A 16,177-nucleotide genomic window follows, 5' to 3' on the forward strand; every position below is an offset into this window, starting at 1 on the left:
ATGCACTCCTTCAACTCAATCATCACGTTTGCAGACGACACTACAGTGGTAGGCTTGATTACCAACAACAACGAGACGGCTTACAGGGAGGAGGTGAGGGCCCTCTGAGTGTGGTGTCAGGAAATACAACCTCACACTCAACATCAACAAAACAAAGGAGATGATCGTGGCCTTCAGGAAAAGGCAGAGGGAGCAGCCCCCTATCCAGATCGACGGGACAGTAGTGGAGAAGGTGGAAAGTTTTAAGTTCCTTGGCGTACACATCACGGACAAACTGAAATGGTCCACCCACACAGACAACGCGGTGTAGAAGTTCAAAATTTGGCTTGTCACCAAAAATACTCACAAGCTTTTACAGATGTACAATCGAGATCATCCTGTATCACCGCCTGGTACGGCAACTGCTCCGCCCACAACCGCAAGGCTCTCCAGAGGGTAGTGAGGTCTGCACAACGCATCACCGGGGGCAAACTACCTGCCCTCCAAGACACATGCACCACCCGATGTCACAGGAAGGCCAAAAAGATAATCAAGGACAGCAACCACCCGAGCCACTGCCTGTTCATCCCGTTATCATCCAGAAGGCGAGGTCAGCACAGGTGCATCAAAGCAGGGACCGAGAGACTGAAAAACAGCTTATATCTCAAGGCCATCATACTGTTAAACAGCCATCACTAACATTGAGTGGCTGCTGCCAACATCCAACAACTCAAAACAACTCAAATCGCTAGCCACTGTAATAATTAAAAAATGGATGTAATAAATGTATCATTAGTCACTTTAAACAATGCCACTTTATTTAATGTTTACATACCCCACATTACTCATCTCATATGTATATACTGTACTCTATACCATCTACTGAATCTTGCCTATGCCGTTTCGCCATCGCTCAGCCATATATTTTTTGTACATATTCTTATTAATTCCTTTACACTTGTGTGTATAAGGTAGTTGTTGTGAAATTGTTAGATTACTTGTTAGATATTACTGCACGGTCGCATCTAGAAGCACAAGCATTTCGCTACACTCGCATTAACATCTGCTAAGCATGTGTATGTGTCCAATAAAATTTGATTTGATCACATAACATACCCTATCTCTAGGAGCAGCTTGCCCACAGCCTTCCAACGCCAACATCATCTCAAACATAGAGAACTCTGCATTCATAGCTTCTCCTGACTCTTTCTCTTAAAGACATCTCCATGCTTCTTTAACTTTTCCCTACATCTCCTCTTACTCTCATCACACAGGTGCTCACATCTATGAACCGGTGCAAATGCACCACGTAGGACATTTTACTTTTCTTTACTTGATACAGCTGTGATGTTTCCTTCTACCAACACTGGAATTCCATCAGTTTTATCTTTCCCCGTATTAAAAAAAATATATACATTTTCCAAAGTGTACCAATTTCGGTCCCTCTAACAATAGTGGAACAAAATTCCTGCCATGCGTACCTTTTCACTGTCTTAATCATTCTTCTGGCCATTGCTCTCTGTCAAGCCATTCTTAAGTACCTGTAGAGTGGTCTGGAGTTCATCTGAAATGTACCATTATGTTTCACATGATAAAAATGTTTTGATTGATGGAACAATCCAGCCAATGGTTAGGCAGCTGTGGTTTTGGCAGAGGAAACTGATTGGTCAGGACTCATGAGTAAAAGGTCCTGCCCCAGAGCAAATCTCTACAAATGAACAAAACTTTCTACAAATTTACAAATCTCTTGGTAAGGTGATAACAGTGACAGAACTCTGAGTACATGCAGATTCAAAATCTGCAAGTGTATCTTAAATTCACAGTAGAATATTCATACTCGTAAATTCACTTTATGCTTTAAATCATATTGAATGTATTCAAATGTCAAATTACAAGTTTGCGACCATTCTTAAATCTTTCACACATCATGATACAAACTTGCGAGTCATACTTGCAACCATGAATCATAAATAGTGTGTGTTCACGAAATTCAAAATACAAACCCTGTGCTTCTGTCATCATTATAATCCCATAATTCAAGGCCCTACCTTCAGTGAGACATAAGGAGGATGGAATTTGACCTGCCCGGTTAAATGAAGCATATGCTTTTCTTTATGCCATTGAGTCTGAGTCACAAATTTAAAACATGCAGAAATACATGGAATCAGATGAGCAGATATTGAATGAAGCTACATTTATTAAACAATTTGGCGGAATTTGTATGAGGTTTAGTTAAAAAAAAAGTGAAAAACATAATACAAATATGTATAAACTGTAATGACACTTATATAATAATATTAGTTGCAAAAAATCGAATCTCTTGTATTTTTAATGAAAACGTCATCTCACAGAAGCACAATCGTTTCTGTGTGACGTTGCCTGGGCACCATGGAAACCGCTCTTAGCTTGTGTCATTTCTTTCTTCAGTCTCTATAACAGTTTGAGAGCTACAGGAGTACGGAATGACTGATGACATTCTCAGTTAGCTGGTTATCTGTTATCGTTATTTGACCATCTAGTTAGTTCGCTAGCTAGCTAATCTTGTTTAGTTTGATCTAGCTAGCTAGTTAGGTTAGTGACAGTTGGTAAACTGGTTAGCTAGCTACATTAGCCAAGGTTACGTATTAGCTATCTAACGTTAGCTAGCTACTAGTTTTTTTTGCTTGGAAGACGTTGTTGTCAAGAGGTGGTCCACAGAACAAAGACTCGAATCAATGCTCGAATCAATAAAAGTCACTGGTATGTATGCACTTCATCTGTGTATGACTTGAATTTGCTTGAATTAGCTAACATTAGCTTTCCAATCTGTCCAGAAAGCCAGCAACAACAAAAACACACTGCACTTCAAACAGATAAAATGCTTATAATAAGTTGTGCTGCATATATGCTGCATTTCCACTCACTCTGAAACTGGCTGTTGTTTTGACATCCGTTAATTTGATGTTTTTAATAGTAAAAATGTATTCTATTTTTAAATCCGTTCTAGAGCAAAAAACAACAAGCACTAGTATCATGACAGGTCAACAGATAGAGAGAGGCCAAGTTGAAAGCTGCATCCTCTGAAGATGGAGAGGGTCAGTTTATGGCTTGAGCGGAGTGAGCTGGTCAGGGAATGGTAGACGATGGTGCTGGAGTCTGCTGATGATCTTGTAGAGACATAATAGACATGTTAGACATTATAAAGCAGTCATAACGTACATGCTTAACTTTTCAAGCACCTTTCAAGACACCAAAAGTCACTTTTACATACACAAGATAAAACATCTATAAAAGCACACATTTAAAAGAGTAAGCATATAAAAAGTACACCAACATTGTTATATCAAGTCTAACAATGCATTATTACTGTCAGTAGCTGTTGCAGTACTTGTTAGTACATTGACATGGTCAAAGGATATTTATCCATTCTTAATGTATTTGTTCCATGACCAGCTACGGACTCATCTTTTGGAATGATTCAGCTTGGGCACTGTTATCTGAAATGGTTTGTTTTGAAATCTGTTGTTGCCATGTGATCTGCAGAAGTCCTGAATTGGTTGAGTTGTTAGTGCAGTGGTTGCATAGCTTCCACATCAGTGCTCCTGTCTGAACAAAGTAGTTATACACAGTGTGATGACGCTCCTGGTCAACCAGCCCATCTCACTGGAGCACAGAACACAAGGCTCTGCACTATGGCTGCTACCCTGTCAGACTCTGGAGGCACGATGGGAATCATTTGGCGACACGCCTACATCATAACTGACTGTGCTTTGTGCATAATAGTCCCACTAAGGACTGCTGGTACAATTGCTATAAAGCTGTAACTGGAGAGGTTGTCGGAAATGTCCATTTGAGGTCTATGCACTGTGATTCTATGAAATGGAGGAGGATAGAAGCAGCCTTTATTGCCTTGGGCTGAGTGAGTCAGTGTTGCTCTGCAAACACAAACTAATGATATCACCCTCTGAGCTATTGAATAATCCTCTATTGGGTTCTGTAAACAACACATGCACACATGACATACTTCACAGAAATCTAGCTTTAGAGCTGAACTGGCTGCAGACTGAAGAAGCTCCCCTGTCTCGTTCTGTAAGAGGATTAGTCTATGTACTGTTCAGTGAGTGAGTGAGAGAATCTAAAATAAGTAAGCTGCTGCGTCAGTATTACTGACTCAACCCTCGGTCAGTCATCATCACTTGTTGTTTCAGAAAGGCTCCATTGGCCAGAGATGGAGCAGTCTAAAAAGTACCTACTGAGCTTGACAGTGCCGGTAGAGATGGAGATCTCTAAGAAGTACTCAAGCCCCACTGTGCCGGACAAGCAGCCTCTGAGCCCCACTCAGGTGTGCCTGGAGAAGCTGTCCTCCAGCATCCTCAAGGACCTCTTCACCACAGGAACCAGCAGCTACAATGTGCTCCTGCAGGGCGAGGAGGAGGAGAGACAGAGCCCAAAGCACTCCCCGTACCGCAGGCCCAAGAAGACTGTGAGATGTGCCTCTACATCCAGCAGGTCACACGATAACCACCGCCATCCGTCTGTAACTCCTCTGTTACTGTTGGGCCAGCAGGGCAGTGGAGACACCAGGGACACCAGGCACTCCTCCCACCACCATATCTTCTCCTCCGCCTCAGGGGGCTTTGCCAGCGGACAAAAGGCAGCCCACAGCATCACGGTCCTGGGTAGCACCATGGGCCTGTCCCCCCGCCCTGTCACCCGGCCACGGAAGACCTGCTTTTCCAGCTCACCCCGTACCAAGCTGCCCTCGCTGCCCAGAGGAGGGGTGATGCGGGAAGGGGAGAACGCCGGAATCAAGAAGCTTTGCATCCTCACTGCCATCAAGCCGTCCAACGTGGAGAAGGAGAAGGTGAAGTTCTTCAAGTCGGACTTTAGCTACAATCCTCAGTTTGAGTACAGCAACCCTGTGTCTCCGCTGGTGCTGGCTCGCCACAACAATGCCTCCGACCGCTTCCTGACACAGGTGAGACCCAGGTCAATTAATTAATAGTGTTTATTTGGGCCATTTTAAACCATAAATGTCCCTACACATCAGCTATAACAGTGGAGAGGTGAGGAGCGAATTATCATGCCAATTACTGTTACAGGTAAGTCTAAGGACAGGAGACAAGTTTTATACAACTAAGGCAAGAAGTAGACTAGGCACAACAAACAGTAAGCACTTCCAGAGGTCGGTACAGATGACCTACCCTGTCCTAAACCATGTCCCAAGTGCCCAATACTACTGCTGAGCCGGCTGATTTTAAATAGTGAGGCACATTGTGCCGGGGTCAAGCCCAGAGCCTGTGGCCAAACAATTTCTCTCTGCCAAACCTCTTATTCTCCCAGGACTGAGCTGAAGTAAATATGCTCACTCGGTGAAAGCCACATAGCCAGGCAGCAGACAAACCCTGACAGACAAGCTTGGATAGATTAGTTGGGGGGGAAAGGTGCTTTAAAACTCAAGCTTAGCACACCAGTCAGGGGGTGGAATGAGACACCAGTGCTCTCTCTGTCTGAGCTGTAGTCTGGAGATCTATCCACATTAGTATTTATCAAATGGCTATCCACATTAGCCCTTAGAAAGGCCAGATAGCCAACAAGCTACTCTAACGACAGATCAATAGCTGAGTGAGTATGTTAAAAGTCATGTTGTGATTACCCCAACAAGAGAGACAAGAGAAATCAGACATCATAAAGGTTATTGGATACATGAATATTACTGCACATCTTTGTACCTCACGCAATAGTTAGCGGAGCTTCAAGAATGAATTGAGGGAGAAATACATTTCCAAGAAAATATTATTTCAAGCACTACTGTAAATCACAGTGATTGTACTAGGTAGCCTGCTGTATAACATATAGTCCAGTAGAATTAATAGAATGTAGTCTGGGCTAGTGTTTTGAGTGTGGTTGGAATTTAATAGCAACCCCTAAGGTGTTCTGTTGTGTGCTTGCTATCTGGGTAACACTAGTATACTGATAGGAACCTATGGCAGCCTCTTTTGTTGAGTGAAGACTACAGAAAATGTAGGTAACGTGATCCTGTGGTGGACGTTGCCGTTTGTGCTATCATGTTTACTTTCTTCCACTCCTGGGATTAGTATTGTTTTACACATTCCCATTGTGTATAGCTGTGTGGCCATTCACTACACTGATGTAGAATAGAACCCCTTTTTTTGTTTTGATCCTCAATGCTGACAATCAACTGTTATTAAACTTCAAACGATGAAACACAAATTAGCCTATCTGCCCAACTTCATGTTGTTTAGGCTACCTCATGCAGTTATCTTAACCCTGATAAGCTTCAGGAACTCATTTACACTGTGTGACTTCAACAGCTAATTGTGCTATTGCGCAACAACTCCAGTTACTGTACATTTAACAGAACTGACTTGATTTCCAGTCTCTATTTGATCTCTATGGCGTGTGCGCTGGGGCGAGAGAGAGGATGATCTCTGTAATGATCTGTAGGGAGCAGGGACTGTTTCTATTAAGCTTAGTCCACAGCCCTGACCACACCACAGAGAGAAGAGAGAAAGCACTGACCTGTCCTGCCCTGGCCTTGCCACCTGACAAAACAACTCCAAGTGCTATTCCTAAAAGGGAGCTATTTACAGTGCCTTGCGAAAGTATTCGGCCCCCTTGAACTTTGCGACCTTTTGCCACATTTCAGGCTTCAAACATAAAGATATAAAACTGTATTTTTTTGTGAAGAATCAACAACAAGTGGGACACAATCATGAAGTGGAACGACATTTATTGGATATTTCAAACTTTTTTAACAAATCAAAAACTGAAAAATTGGGCGTGCAAAATTATTCAGCCCCTTTACTTTCAGTGCAGCAAACTCTCTCCAGAAGTTCAGTGAGGATCTCTGAATGATCCAATGTTGACCTAAATGACTAATGATGATAAATACAATCCACCTGTGTGTAATCAAGTCTCCGTATAAATGCACCTGCACTGTGATAGTCTCAGAGGTCCGTCAAAAGCGCAGAGAGCATCATGAAGAACAAGGAACACACCAGGCAGGTCTGAGATACTGTTGTGAAGAAGTTTAAAGCCGGATTTGGATAAAAAAATATTTCCCAAGCTTTAAACATCCCAAGGAGCACTGTGCAAGCGATAATATTGAAATGGAAGGAGTATCAGACCACTGCAAATCTACCAAGACCTGGCCGTCCCTCTAAACTTTCAGCTCATACAAGGAGAAGACTGATCAGAGATGCAGCCAAGAGGCCCATGATCACTCTGGATGAACTGCAGAGATCTACAGCTGAGGTGGGAGACTCTGTCCATAGGACAACAATCAGTCGTATATTGCACAAATCTGGCCTTTATGGAAGAGTGGCAAGAAGAAAGCCATTTCTTAAAGATATCCATAAAAAGTGTTGTTTAAAGTTTGCCACAAGCCACCTGGGAGACACACCAAACATGTGGAAGAAGGTGCTCTGGTCAGATGAAACCAAAATTGAACTTTTTGGCAACAATGCAAAACGTTATGTTTGGCGTAAAAGCAACACAGCTGAACACACCATCCCCACTGTGAAACATGGTGGTGGCAGCATCATGGTTTGGGCCTGCTTTTCTTCAGCAGGGACAGGGAAGATGGTTAAAATACATGGGAAGATGGATGGAGCCAAATACAGGACCATTCTGGAAGAAAACCTGATGGAGTCTGCAAAAGACCTGAGACTGGGACGGAGATTTGTCTTCCAACAAGACAATGATCCAAAACATAAAGCAAAATCTACAATGGAATGGTTCAAAAATAAACATATCCAGGTGTTAGAATGGCCAAGTCAAAGTCCAGACCTGAATCCAATCGAGAATCTGTGGAAAGAACTGAAAACTGCTGTTCACAAATGCTCTCCATCCAACCTCACTGAGCTCGAGCTGTTTTGCAAGGAGGAATGGGAAAAAATGTCAATCTCTCGATGTGCAAAACTGATAGAGACATACCCCAAGCGACTTACAGCTGTAATCGCAGCAAAAGGTGGCGCTACAAAGTCTTAACTTAAGGGGGATGAATAATTTTGCACGCCCAATTTTTCAGTTTTTGATTTGTTAAAAAAGTTTGAAATATCCAATAAATGTCATTCCACTTCATGATTGTGTCCCACTTGTTGTTGATTCTTCACAAAAAAATACAGTTTTATATCTTTATGTTTGAAGCCTGAAATGTGGCAAAAGGTCGCAAAGTTCAAGGGGGCCGAATACTTTCGCAAGGCACTGTATATAGCCTAATCATAGATAGCTCTGCTATTCAGTATATCCCTCCAAACAAATCAACTGAAGGATCTTGTTATTTCCCTCAATATCATCTGAACACGTTGTACTCCTGAACTGAATCAAGCCTTTGTAGCTGTATCCTCACTGAGATAACACCTAAGTCCATTATTAGATTTTAGCATAATGTTTTCTGTCATTGTGTTTCTCTCCCCCTACAGGCGGTGCGTATCATGGAGTTGGCCCTCCAGAAGTATGGGAATTATGAGAAGTTTGAGCAAGCCACAGGAGGCAACCTACTCACCAAGTGCCGTATCTGGTACCTGGTCAAGAAGTACATGGAAAAGGAGGGTTGTATTGGGGAGGTGAGAGGATATGAGCCAGCTGGAGTAATCTGATTCTAGAACTGTGGTCAAGGGCAACTTTTACCTGGAGAATGGTAGAAGGAACCCCTTACCACAGATCCAGGGTCAACTACAGTGCCTTCAGAAAGGATTCACACCACTTGACTTTTTCCACATTTTGTTGCTACAGCCTGAATTTAAAATAGATTAAATATATATTTTTTGTCACTGGCCTACACACAAAACTCCATAATGTCAAAGTGGAATTATGTTTTTAGAAATCTTGAGTCAATAAGTATTCAACCCCTCTGTTGTGGCAAGACTAAATAAGTTCAGGAGTAAAAATGTGCATAAAAGTCACTTAATAAGTTGCATGGACAGTAATAGTGTTTAACATGATACCCCACACATACAATTATCTGTCCCTCAGTCGAGCAATGAATTTCAAACACAGATTCAACCACAAAGACCAGGAAGGTTTTCCAATGCCTCACAAAGAAGGGAACCTATTGGTAGATGGGTAAAAAAATAAAAACAGACATTGAATATCCCTTTGAGCATGGATAAGTTCTTAATTACACTTTGGATGTTGTATCAATACACCCAGTGTAACGGATCTCGTGGGTTGAAGAAGGAGACCAAGGTGCAGCGTTGTAGGTGTTCATGATTTTTAATAAACTGAACACTGCAACAAAATAACAAAGTAGAAAAAAACGAAAGCGCACAGCTCTGTCAGGCAACAAAACAGCTAAACAGAAAATAACTCCCCACAAAACCCAAATGGAAAATGACAACCTATATATGATCCCCAATCAGAGACAACGATAGACAGCTGCCTCTGATTGGGAACCATACTCAGCCAAAAACACAAAGAAATAGAAAACATAGATTCTCCCACCCGAGTCACACCCTGACCTAACCAAACATAGAGAATAAATAAGGATCTCTAAGGTCAGGGCGTGACACCCAGTCACTACAAAGATACAGGCGTCCTTCCTAACTCAGTTGCCAGAGAGGAAGGAAACCGCTCAAGGATTTCACCATGAGGCCAATTTTTTTATTTTTTATGTTTATTTAACTAGGCTAGTCAGTTAAGAACAAATTCTTATTTACAATGATGACCTACCAAAAGGCAAAAGGCCTTCTGCGGGGATGGGGGATTCAAAATAAATGAAATAAAAATATAGAACAAAACACACATAACGACAAGAGAGACAACACACCACATAAAGAGAGACCTAAGACAACAACATAGCATGGCAGCAACACATGACAACACAGCATGGTTGCAACACAACATGACAACAAAATGGTAGAAACACATGGCAGCAGCACAACATGGTAGCAGCACAAAAGAGGGTACGAACATTGTTGGGCACAGACAACAGCACAAAGGGAAAGAAGGTAGAGACAACATGATTGAGTCTTTGAATGAAGAGATTGAGATAAAGCTGTCCAATTTGAGTGTTTGTTGCAGCTTGTTCCAGTTGCTAGCTGCAGCAAACTGAAAAGACAAGCGATCCAGGGATGTGTGTGCTTTGGGCACCTTTTTAACTGAATGTGACTGGCAGAACGGGTGTTGTATGTGGAGGATGAGGGCTGAAGTAGATATCTCAGATAGGGGGGAGTGAGGCCTAAGAGGGTTTTATAAATAAGCATCAACCAGTGGGTCTTGTGACAGATATACAGAGATTACCAATTTACAGAGGAGTATAGAGTGCAGTGATGTGTCCTATAAGGAGCATTGGTGGCAAATCTGATGGCCAAATGGTAAAGAACATATATTTTGGTGACCAATGGTCACTTTAAAAGAGTTTAATTGCTGTGATAGGAGAAAACTGAGGATGGATCAACAACATTGTAGTTACTCTACAATACCAACCTAAATGACAGAGGGCAAAGAAGGAAGCCTCTACAGAATAGTGTTGACTCAGGGGTGTGAATACTTATGTAAATTTGATATTTCTGTATTTCATTTAAATACATTTGCAAAAACTAAAAACATGTTTTCACTTTGTCATTATTGGGTAAAATATATGTAATCTTTTTTTAATTCAGGCTGTAACACAACAAAATGTGGTTTAAGTCAAGGGGTATGAATGCTTTCTGAAGGCACTGTATGTTCATCCATCTAGTGGTTATGTCAGAGAGCAGTTCCCAGATGTCCCATGGCTATAAAAGAACAGCCACACAGTTACAGGAGAAGGCTGACATCCCCGACTTGTACAAGGTTTCCATTTCCATGAGCACATCCGCTTTACAGCCCTGTTGTTTTTGTTGAATAAATGAATAATAACTTCTGACACGTTCTGAGTCATGAAGGTCATAGAGACCATGGGAAACAGACATAAGAAAATACCACTCTCCCAGGGCCTGGTTAATCTTGTTCCTCCTAAATCTCCCAAAAGAACAAACCCCCTAAGATCACTATAATTAACATTCTGCACACCAGAATCAAAGCAATTCCCACATAGTAACCCCATATTCTGCTATGGTACCGTAGCGCTTATTAAGGTAGACTTTTCTTAACCACATATCTCTATGTGGTGTCTTTGCCAGAAAAATCGCAAAATCTCTCCCTCTCTCTGTTGTCAGATAGTGGTCAACGTGACAGACGACCTCCTCTCCAGAGCGTCCATGACGGTGGTGAACAGCCGGCCCACTCTGACCATCAACATTGCCACAGCCCGGGAACACTGGCTGGAGGGCATGCTACAACACGAGATCGGTTGGTACTATAACTCCATTATACCTCTAGGGGTGCTTAGTTTTGTCAAGAGGTGCACAAATCCCAGTGTTTGTTCCAGTATTGCAGCCACACAGTAATTCAAGGGTAACAATGCACACAGTTGTCCTGGATCAGGGAGAATGGGTCAGGAGTGCTAGGTGCAAAATATGTATTGGTTGATAAGAGGCACTTCCACAACCACAGCACATTTAAATGAACACAATCATTACTCATGGTCCTGGACCACTCAATACTGAACTTGCTGTTTGCTCTCAGTAATTCACCGGCCCACTAGTCTGCTCTGCTGTACTCAGCAGCACTGTTATTTTTTCTAGGATGCTGGGACTCCTCACCCTGGTGGTGCAATATAGCCACTGCGATCATTTCCTGTGTCTGTACCCTCTGCCCAGGCACACACTACTTCCGGGGCATCAACAACGCCCAGCAGCCGTGGAACAGCGGAGTCGGCAGGAAGAAGCACAACCTCCGACCTTTGAACCCCACGGAGGAGGGGCTGGCCAGCATCCACTCTGTCCTGTTCCGTAAGGACCCTACCCTGTGGAGGGCTGCCTTGCTCTACTACACTGTGTACCAGGCCAGCCGCATGTCCTTCTCTCAGCTGTTCCACAGCCTGGGACGCTTCGTCCAGGACCCCAACACACGCTGGGACTATTGTGTACGAGCCAAGAGGGGACAGACCAACACCGCACAGCCAGGTAACTAACACAGACATAACCGTTTGTTCACACGCTCATCCAGATGTAGTATCTTAATTTGAGCCGGTTTGCTACAGCAGGAAAATAATCAATCCTGCAGCAACAAGAAATGTGAATTATTATGTGGATTATAATTAATGGACATTTTTGTAGGGGTCGATACATCTTTCGTAAGGGAAAATCAAGTCTGAAATTTGAAGGTGTAAATTGCAAACTTCAGAAGCCTTTTTAAACCGCCGATACACCACACGTTCTGAATGTTCTGCATTGCAGGAAAGTATTCCTGCAACGGGGTGATCAAATTAAGCTCCTACATCTGTACATAGGCGGTCCTGCATGCAGCTACACGCCTATCTCTTACTTGAGCTTTTCCTCCTACTGGAGTCAGCATTTTCTACCAGGCCTTGACTGTTTTTAACTTCTGATGTAATGAATGTGGCCTTGGCTGTTTTTAACTTCTGATGTAATGAATGTGGCCTTGGCTGTTTTTAACTTCTGATGTAATGAATGTGGCCTTGGCTGTTTTTAACTTCTGATGTAATGAATGTGGCCTTGGCTGTTTTTAACTTCTGATGTAATGAATGTGGATGTAACAGCTTTCTTCTGTGGACAAAGGATCGGACCAAAGCGCAGCGTGGTTAGAGTTCAACATGTTTAATCAAGACCATAAACGTGAACACTACAAAATACCAAAACAACAAATGTGGAAAAACCAAAACAGTCCTATCTGGTGCATAGCCACAAAGACAGAAGACAAGAAACAACCACCCACAAAACCCAACACAAAACAGGCTACCTAAATATGGTTCCCAATCAGAGACAATGACTAACACCTGCCTCTGATTGAGAACCATATCAGGCCAAACATAGAAATAGACTAACTAGACATACAACATAGAATGCCCACTCAGATCACACCCTGACCAAACAAAGCATATAAACATACAAAGCAAACTATGGTCAGGGCGTGACAGTGGACTTGGCTGTTTCAGTACGTACTGATGTCATCTCCATGGGCTTGTTGTTGTATATTTCAGGTTGTTTCAGTAAGGACCAGGTTTACCTGGATGGCATCCTGAAGATCCTGAGACACAGAGAGAAGATTGACTTCCAGCTGCTAATGTCCCTGGGGAAGGTGGGTAACAGGGGGTCTGTTTAATATATCAGACTAGGACCCATAGACATAGCAACAGTAGGTTTATCAGGAGGCTGCCTAACCTGCATCCTATGCCTTTTTGTGAGTAATGATTATTTTTCAAAGGGTTTGCATTACACTGCAGACAGGAGACGCAAAGGGCGATGTGTTTGACTGCACAGCTTTCGTATCGCTCTCCTCTCTCCCTCTCTCTCCACCATAACTACAATGCCTATTTGCACATGAATTTAAATGAGATGCCAGGCTGAAAAAGCTTACGTAAATACAGCAGTATGAGGAGAAAGCAGAGCAGACCATATTATGACTTCAGGCATAGAGAGGGAACACATGACTCAATGTGTTTCACACAGATGGGCTTCCAGTGTTACTGCTGTCTGTTCTAGGCATATCTGTATAGCACAGGTGGCCAACCCTCCTCCTAGAGAGCTACTTGGTATGCAGGCTTTTGTTCCTGCCATGCTTTAGCACATTTGATTCTAATGAGCTGCTCATCAGAGCATGGATTCACAGTTCCTGGTGTGTTAGAGTAGGGCTGGAACAAAAGCCTGCCTGGAGAAGGGTTGGCCAGTGGCAATCCCTGCTGAATAGAAACCTGCTTGCATTACATTATTCCATCTGGATTGTTTCTGTCTGATGTTTTTATTTGCTTGTTCTAAAACACATTAGCATGATCTCGATTGTTTCTGTCTGTCTGCTTGCCCAGGTGTCGTACAAGGACGTGGATCGGCTGAAAGGCCTGGCGCAGATGGAGCCCGTGAGGATACCTCACTTCCTGCAGGACACAGCGTGCTACGCTGAACAGCTGGAGAAGATCATGGAGGTCAACCAGCTGACTGATGAGGAGCTCAGGGTGCTCATCCGAGACATGGAGGACTAGTGGGCCTGCACACTCAGTTACTCCAACACATAGCTTTTATAGGTTAACAGCAACCGGACCAAGATCCATTTGGGATTGAAACATTTTGTAAATAACAAAGGCATAGAGGTTGTTATAAGGTTGTTATAAGGTTGTTATAAAGGTATGTGTTGGAGTACGTGAGTGTGCGGGTTCTTCTGTCCCAGTACCCCATGAAAAGTGACCATATGCTCCTCATCTGAGCATACCCAGAAAGAAGTGACCCCTGACCCTCCAGCATGCCACACTTCCACTGAGCTACTGAGCTACCGAAACCTCATTAAAGTCAGTGACATCATTCACAGTGACAACCCTGCATCTCTCACTACCATCCCCAACAGGCAAAATGGCATATGATGTCATGATGATGTAGTTTCCTGGTTGAAAACTGGTTTTCTACTACGTATGGTAGCTGTGTGACGTGACATGACTTGTGCAGCGTACTGTATTGTATGTAGGATTTCCCTCTCCATATTTCTCCATCTCTCTATCTCTCTCTTGCACCCCAAAGGTAAGTGCACTTCTATTTTCAATCTTCTGTTCCAAAGACAAATGGGTTCCTATGCTTTTACTGTGCCCTTGGTTGGTTGCTGTTCTTATAGTTGATGTTCAGGGAATTACCCATGAACCAGAGAGAGTGTGTGGTTGTCAGGATCGGGCTGCAGTAAGAGACATACAGGAGAGAGATGGCTATGGTATCATAAAAGCACAACACTGATTCATGATGTGCCAGGTCACAGTGGAGGAAGGCATGTGGAAGAGGCAAACTAACGAAGCACAAGACAGCAGCATAGTGCTGAGATAGTAGGATTGTGATAGCATAGAAGTGCATTGTGGATCATATGTATTTGTGCCCCGTTGATGTATCCGGCAAGAGGTTACCTTGGTGCAGCAGCATCAATCCCTTCAAACACCCACCGTCTTAAGATTTGCACTTTTCTCTCCAGCATTTATAACCTTTCACCTATGAACTTTGAACTGCTTTGTTTCTGGCAGTTTCCTTAGAGAAAACCTTATAACCTTACACTTATAAACTCTCCTTGCTGCATTTTAAAACCAACCAATAGGCCTAGTGTTTTTAAAGGCACAGTACAACAGTAATATTGTACTGTAATGTTTTTCTCCATTTGTCAAACATGATTGACAGGTTGTTGATGTTCTTGCTTTTGGTACCTGTTATGAGAACTGAACACTGTGATATTTGATAAATATTGTTCTATTGACACTTCCACCTAGCCTGGTCCTAGATCAGTTTGTGCTGTCTTGCCAATAGTTATTTCTAATGACCATAGGAGTTGGCAGGACATCACAAACTGATCTGAGACCAGTCTAATTTTGACCTGATGTAGGTAGCATGTTTGCTGCCGATACTTCACCACAAATGGCCCTGGGCATGATCCAACTGTATGATGAGCACTATGTATTGTATTGCACTGTATTTTAATACCTCCTGATGTTCACTGAAGCCCCGGGAAACCCTAATAAAGTGGATCCATCACCTTGGAGACTTCTGTCTCAATCTGAGGAAAGAGGTGTTGCAGTCACCTTGTCACTTCATTAATCTCCGGTTTCGCTGTGAGACTTGACTCCATTGTGGCTCTGTGTTTATTGGCACCTACAAGTACTGACATGCTGGACAATAGGCCTCTGTCTACACGGATCACCAACGGATCCTGGGCGGTCACTCTGCTCCATAGAACCTGGGTTGTATTCACTAGGCATGAAATGGAAGAAAACAGGCTGAAACAGGGAGGTACTATCGGAACTTGTCCAATAAGAAATTTTCTGTTGCAGAACATTTTTAAACGTTTTTCTACTGGTGTGCCCTGATTTGTTAAACTGATAGGTGCTTGTCCTACTTGAGGAGACAACTTCATAGTGGGGGCTGGTCCGGAGGTGTTTTCTATGGTTAGATATGGGTGTTTATCAGTGGAGCCTGCTGAGGGGATGACGGCTCATAATAATGGCTGGAATGAAGTCAGTGGCATGGTATCCACCACATAGAAACCATGTGTTTGATACCATTCCATTGACTCCATTTCAGCCATTATTATGAGCCGTCATCCCCTCAGCAGGCTCCACTGGTGTTTATAGTCTATTGGTCGAGCTTGACCTGGCTGTGTTATACTACTAACAATGGAATCAGGTTCATTT

At 43.0% G+C, this 16,177-nt stretch overlaps 1 protein-coding gene across 1 annotated transcript; it reads left to right on the forward strand.

Annotated features, from left to right (window-relative positions):
• Positions 1 to 2,364: 2,364 nt before the first annotated feature.
• Positions 2,365 to 15,523, forward strand: LOC139391844 (putative tyrosine carboxypeptidase MATCAP2). Its single transcript, XM_071139437.1, has 7 exons — positions 2,365 to 2,718; positions 4,167 to 4,936; positions 8,406 to 8,549; positions 11,124 to 11,256; positions 11,667 to 11,972; positions 13,010 to 13,107; positions 13,832 to 15,523. The coding sequence occupies exons 1-7, from the start codon at positions 2,694 to 2,696 to the stop codon at positions 14,003 to 14,005; spliced, it is 1,650 nt and encodes a 549-aa protein (XP_070995538.1). The 5' UTR covers positions 2,365 to 2,693; the 3' UTR covers positions 14,006 to 15,523.
• The last annotated feature ends 654 nt before the right edge of the window (positions 15,524 to 16,177 follow it).

This window comes from Oncorhynchus clarkii, chromosome 32 (assembly GCF_045791955.1).
Source record: "Oncorhynchus clarkii lewisi isolate Uvic-CL-2024 chromosome 32, UVic_Ocla_1.0, whole genome shotgun sequence".
Classification (NCBI taxonomy): domain Eukaryota; kingdom Metazoa; phylum Chordata; class Actinopteri; order Salmoniformes; family Salmonidae; genus Oncorhynchus; species Oncorhynchus clarkii.

What these genes read in the sequence shown, in the direction of transcription:
- LOC139391844 (XM_071139437.1), top strand. Translation starts at nt 2,694, where the DNA reads ATGCTCGAATCAATAAAAGTCACTG. An exon ending in CCGACCGCTTCCTGACACAG is followed by an intron (nt 4,937 to 8,405) that starts GTGAGACCCAGG and finishes CTCCCCCTACAG; the next exon opens with GCGGTGCGTATCATGGAGTT. An exon ending in CATGCTACAACACGAGATCG is followed by an intron (nt 11,257 to 11,666) that starts GTTGGTACTATA and finishes CCCTCTGCCCAG; the next exon opens with GCACACACTACTTCCGGGGC.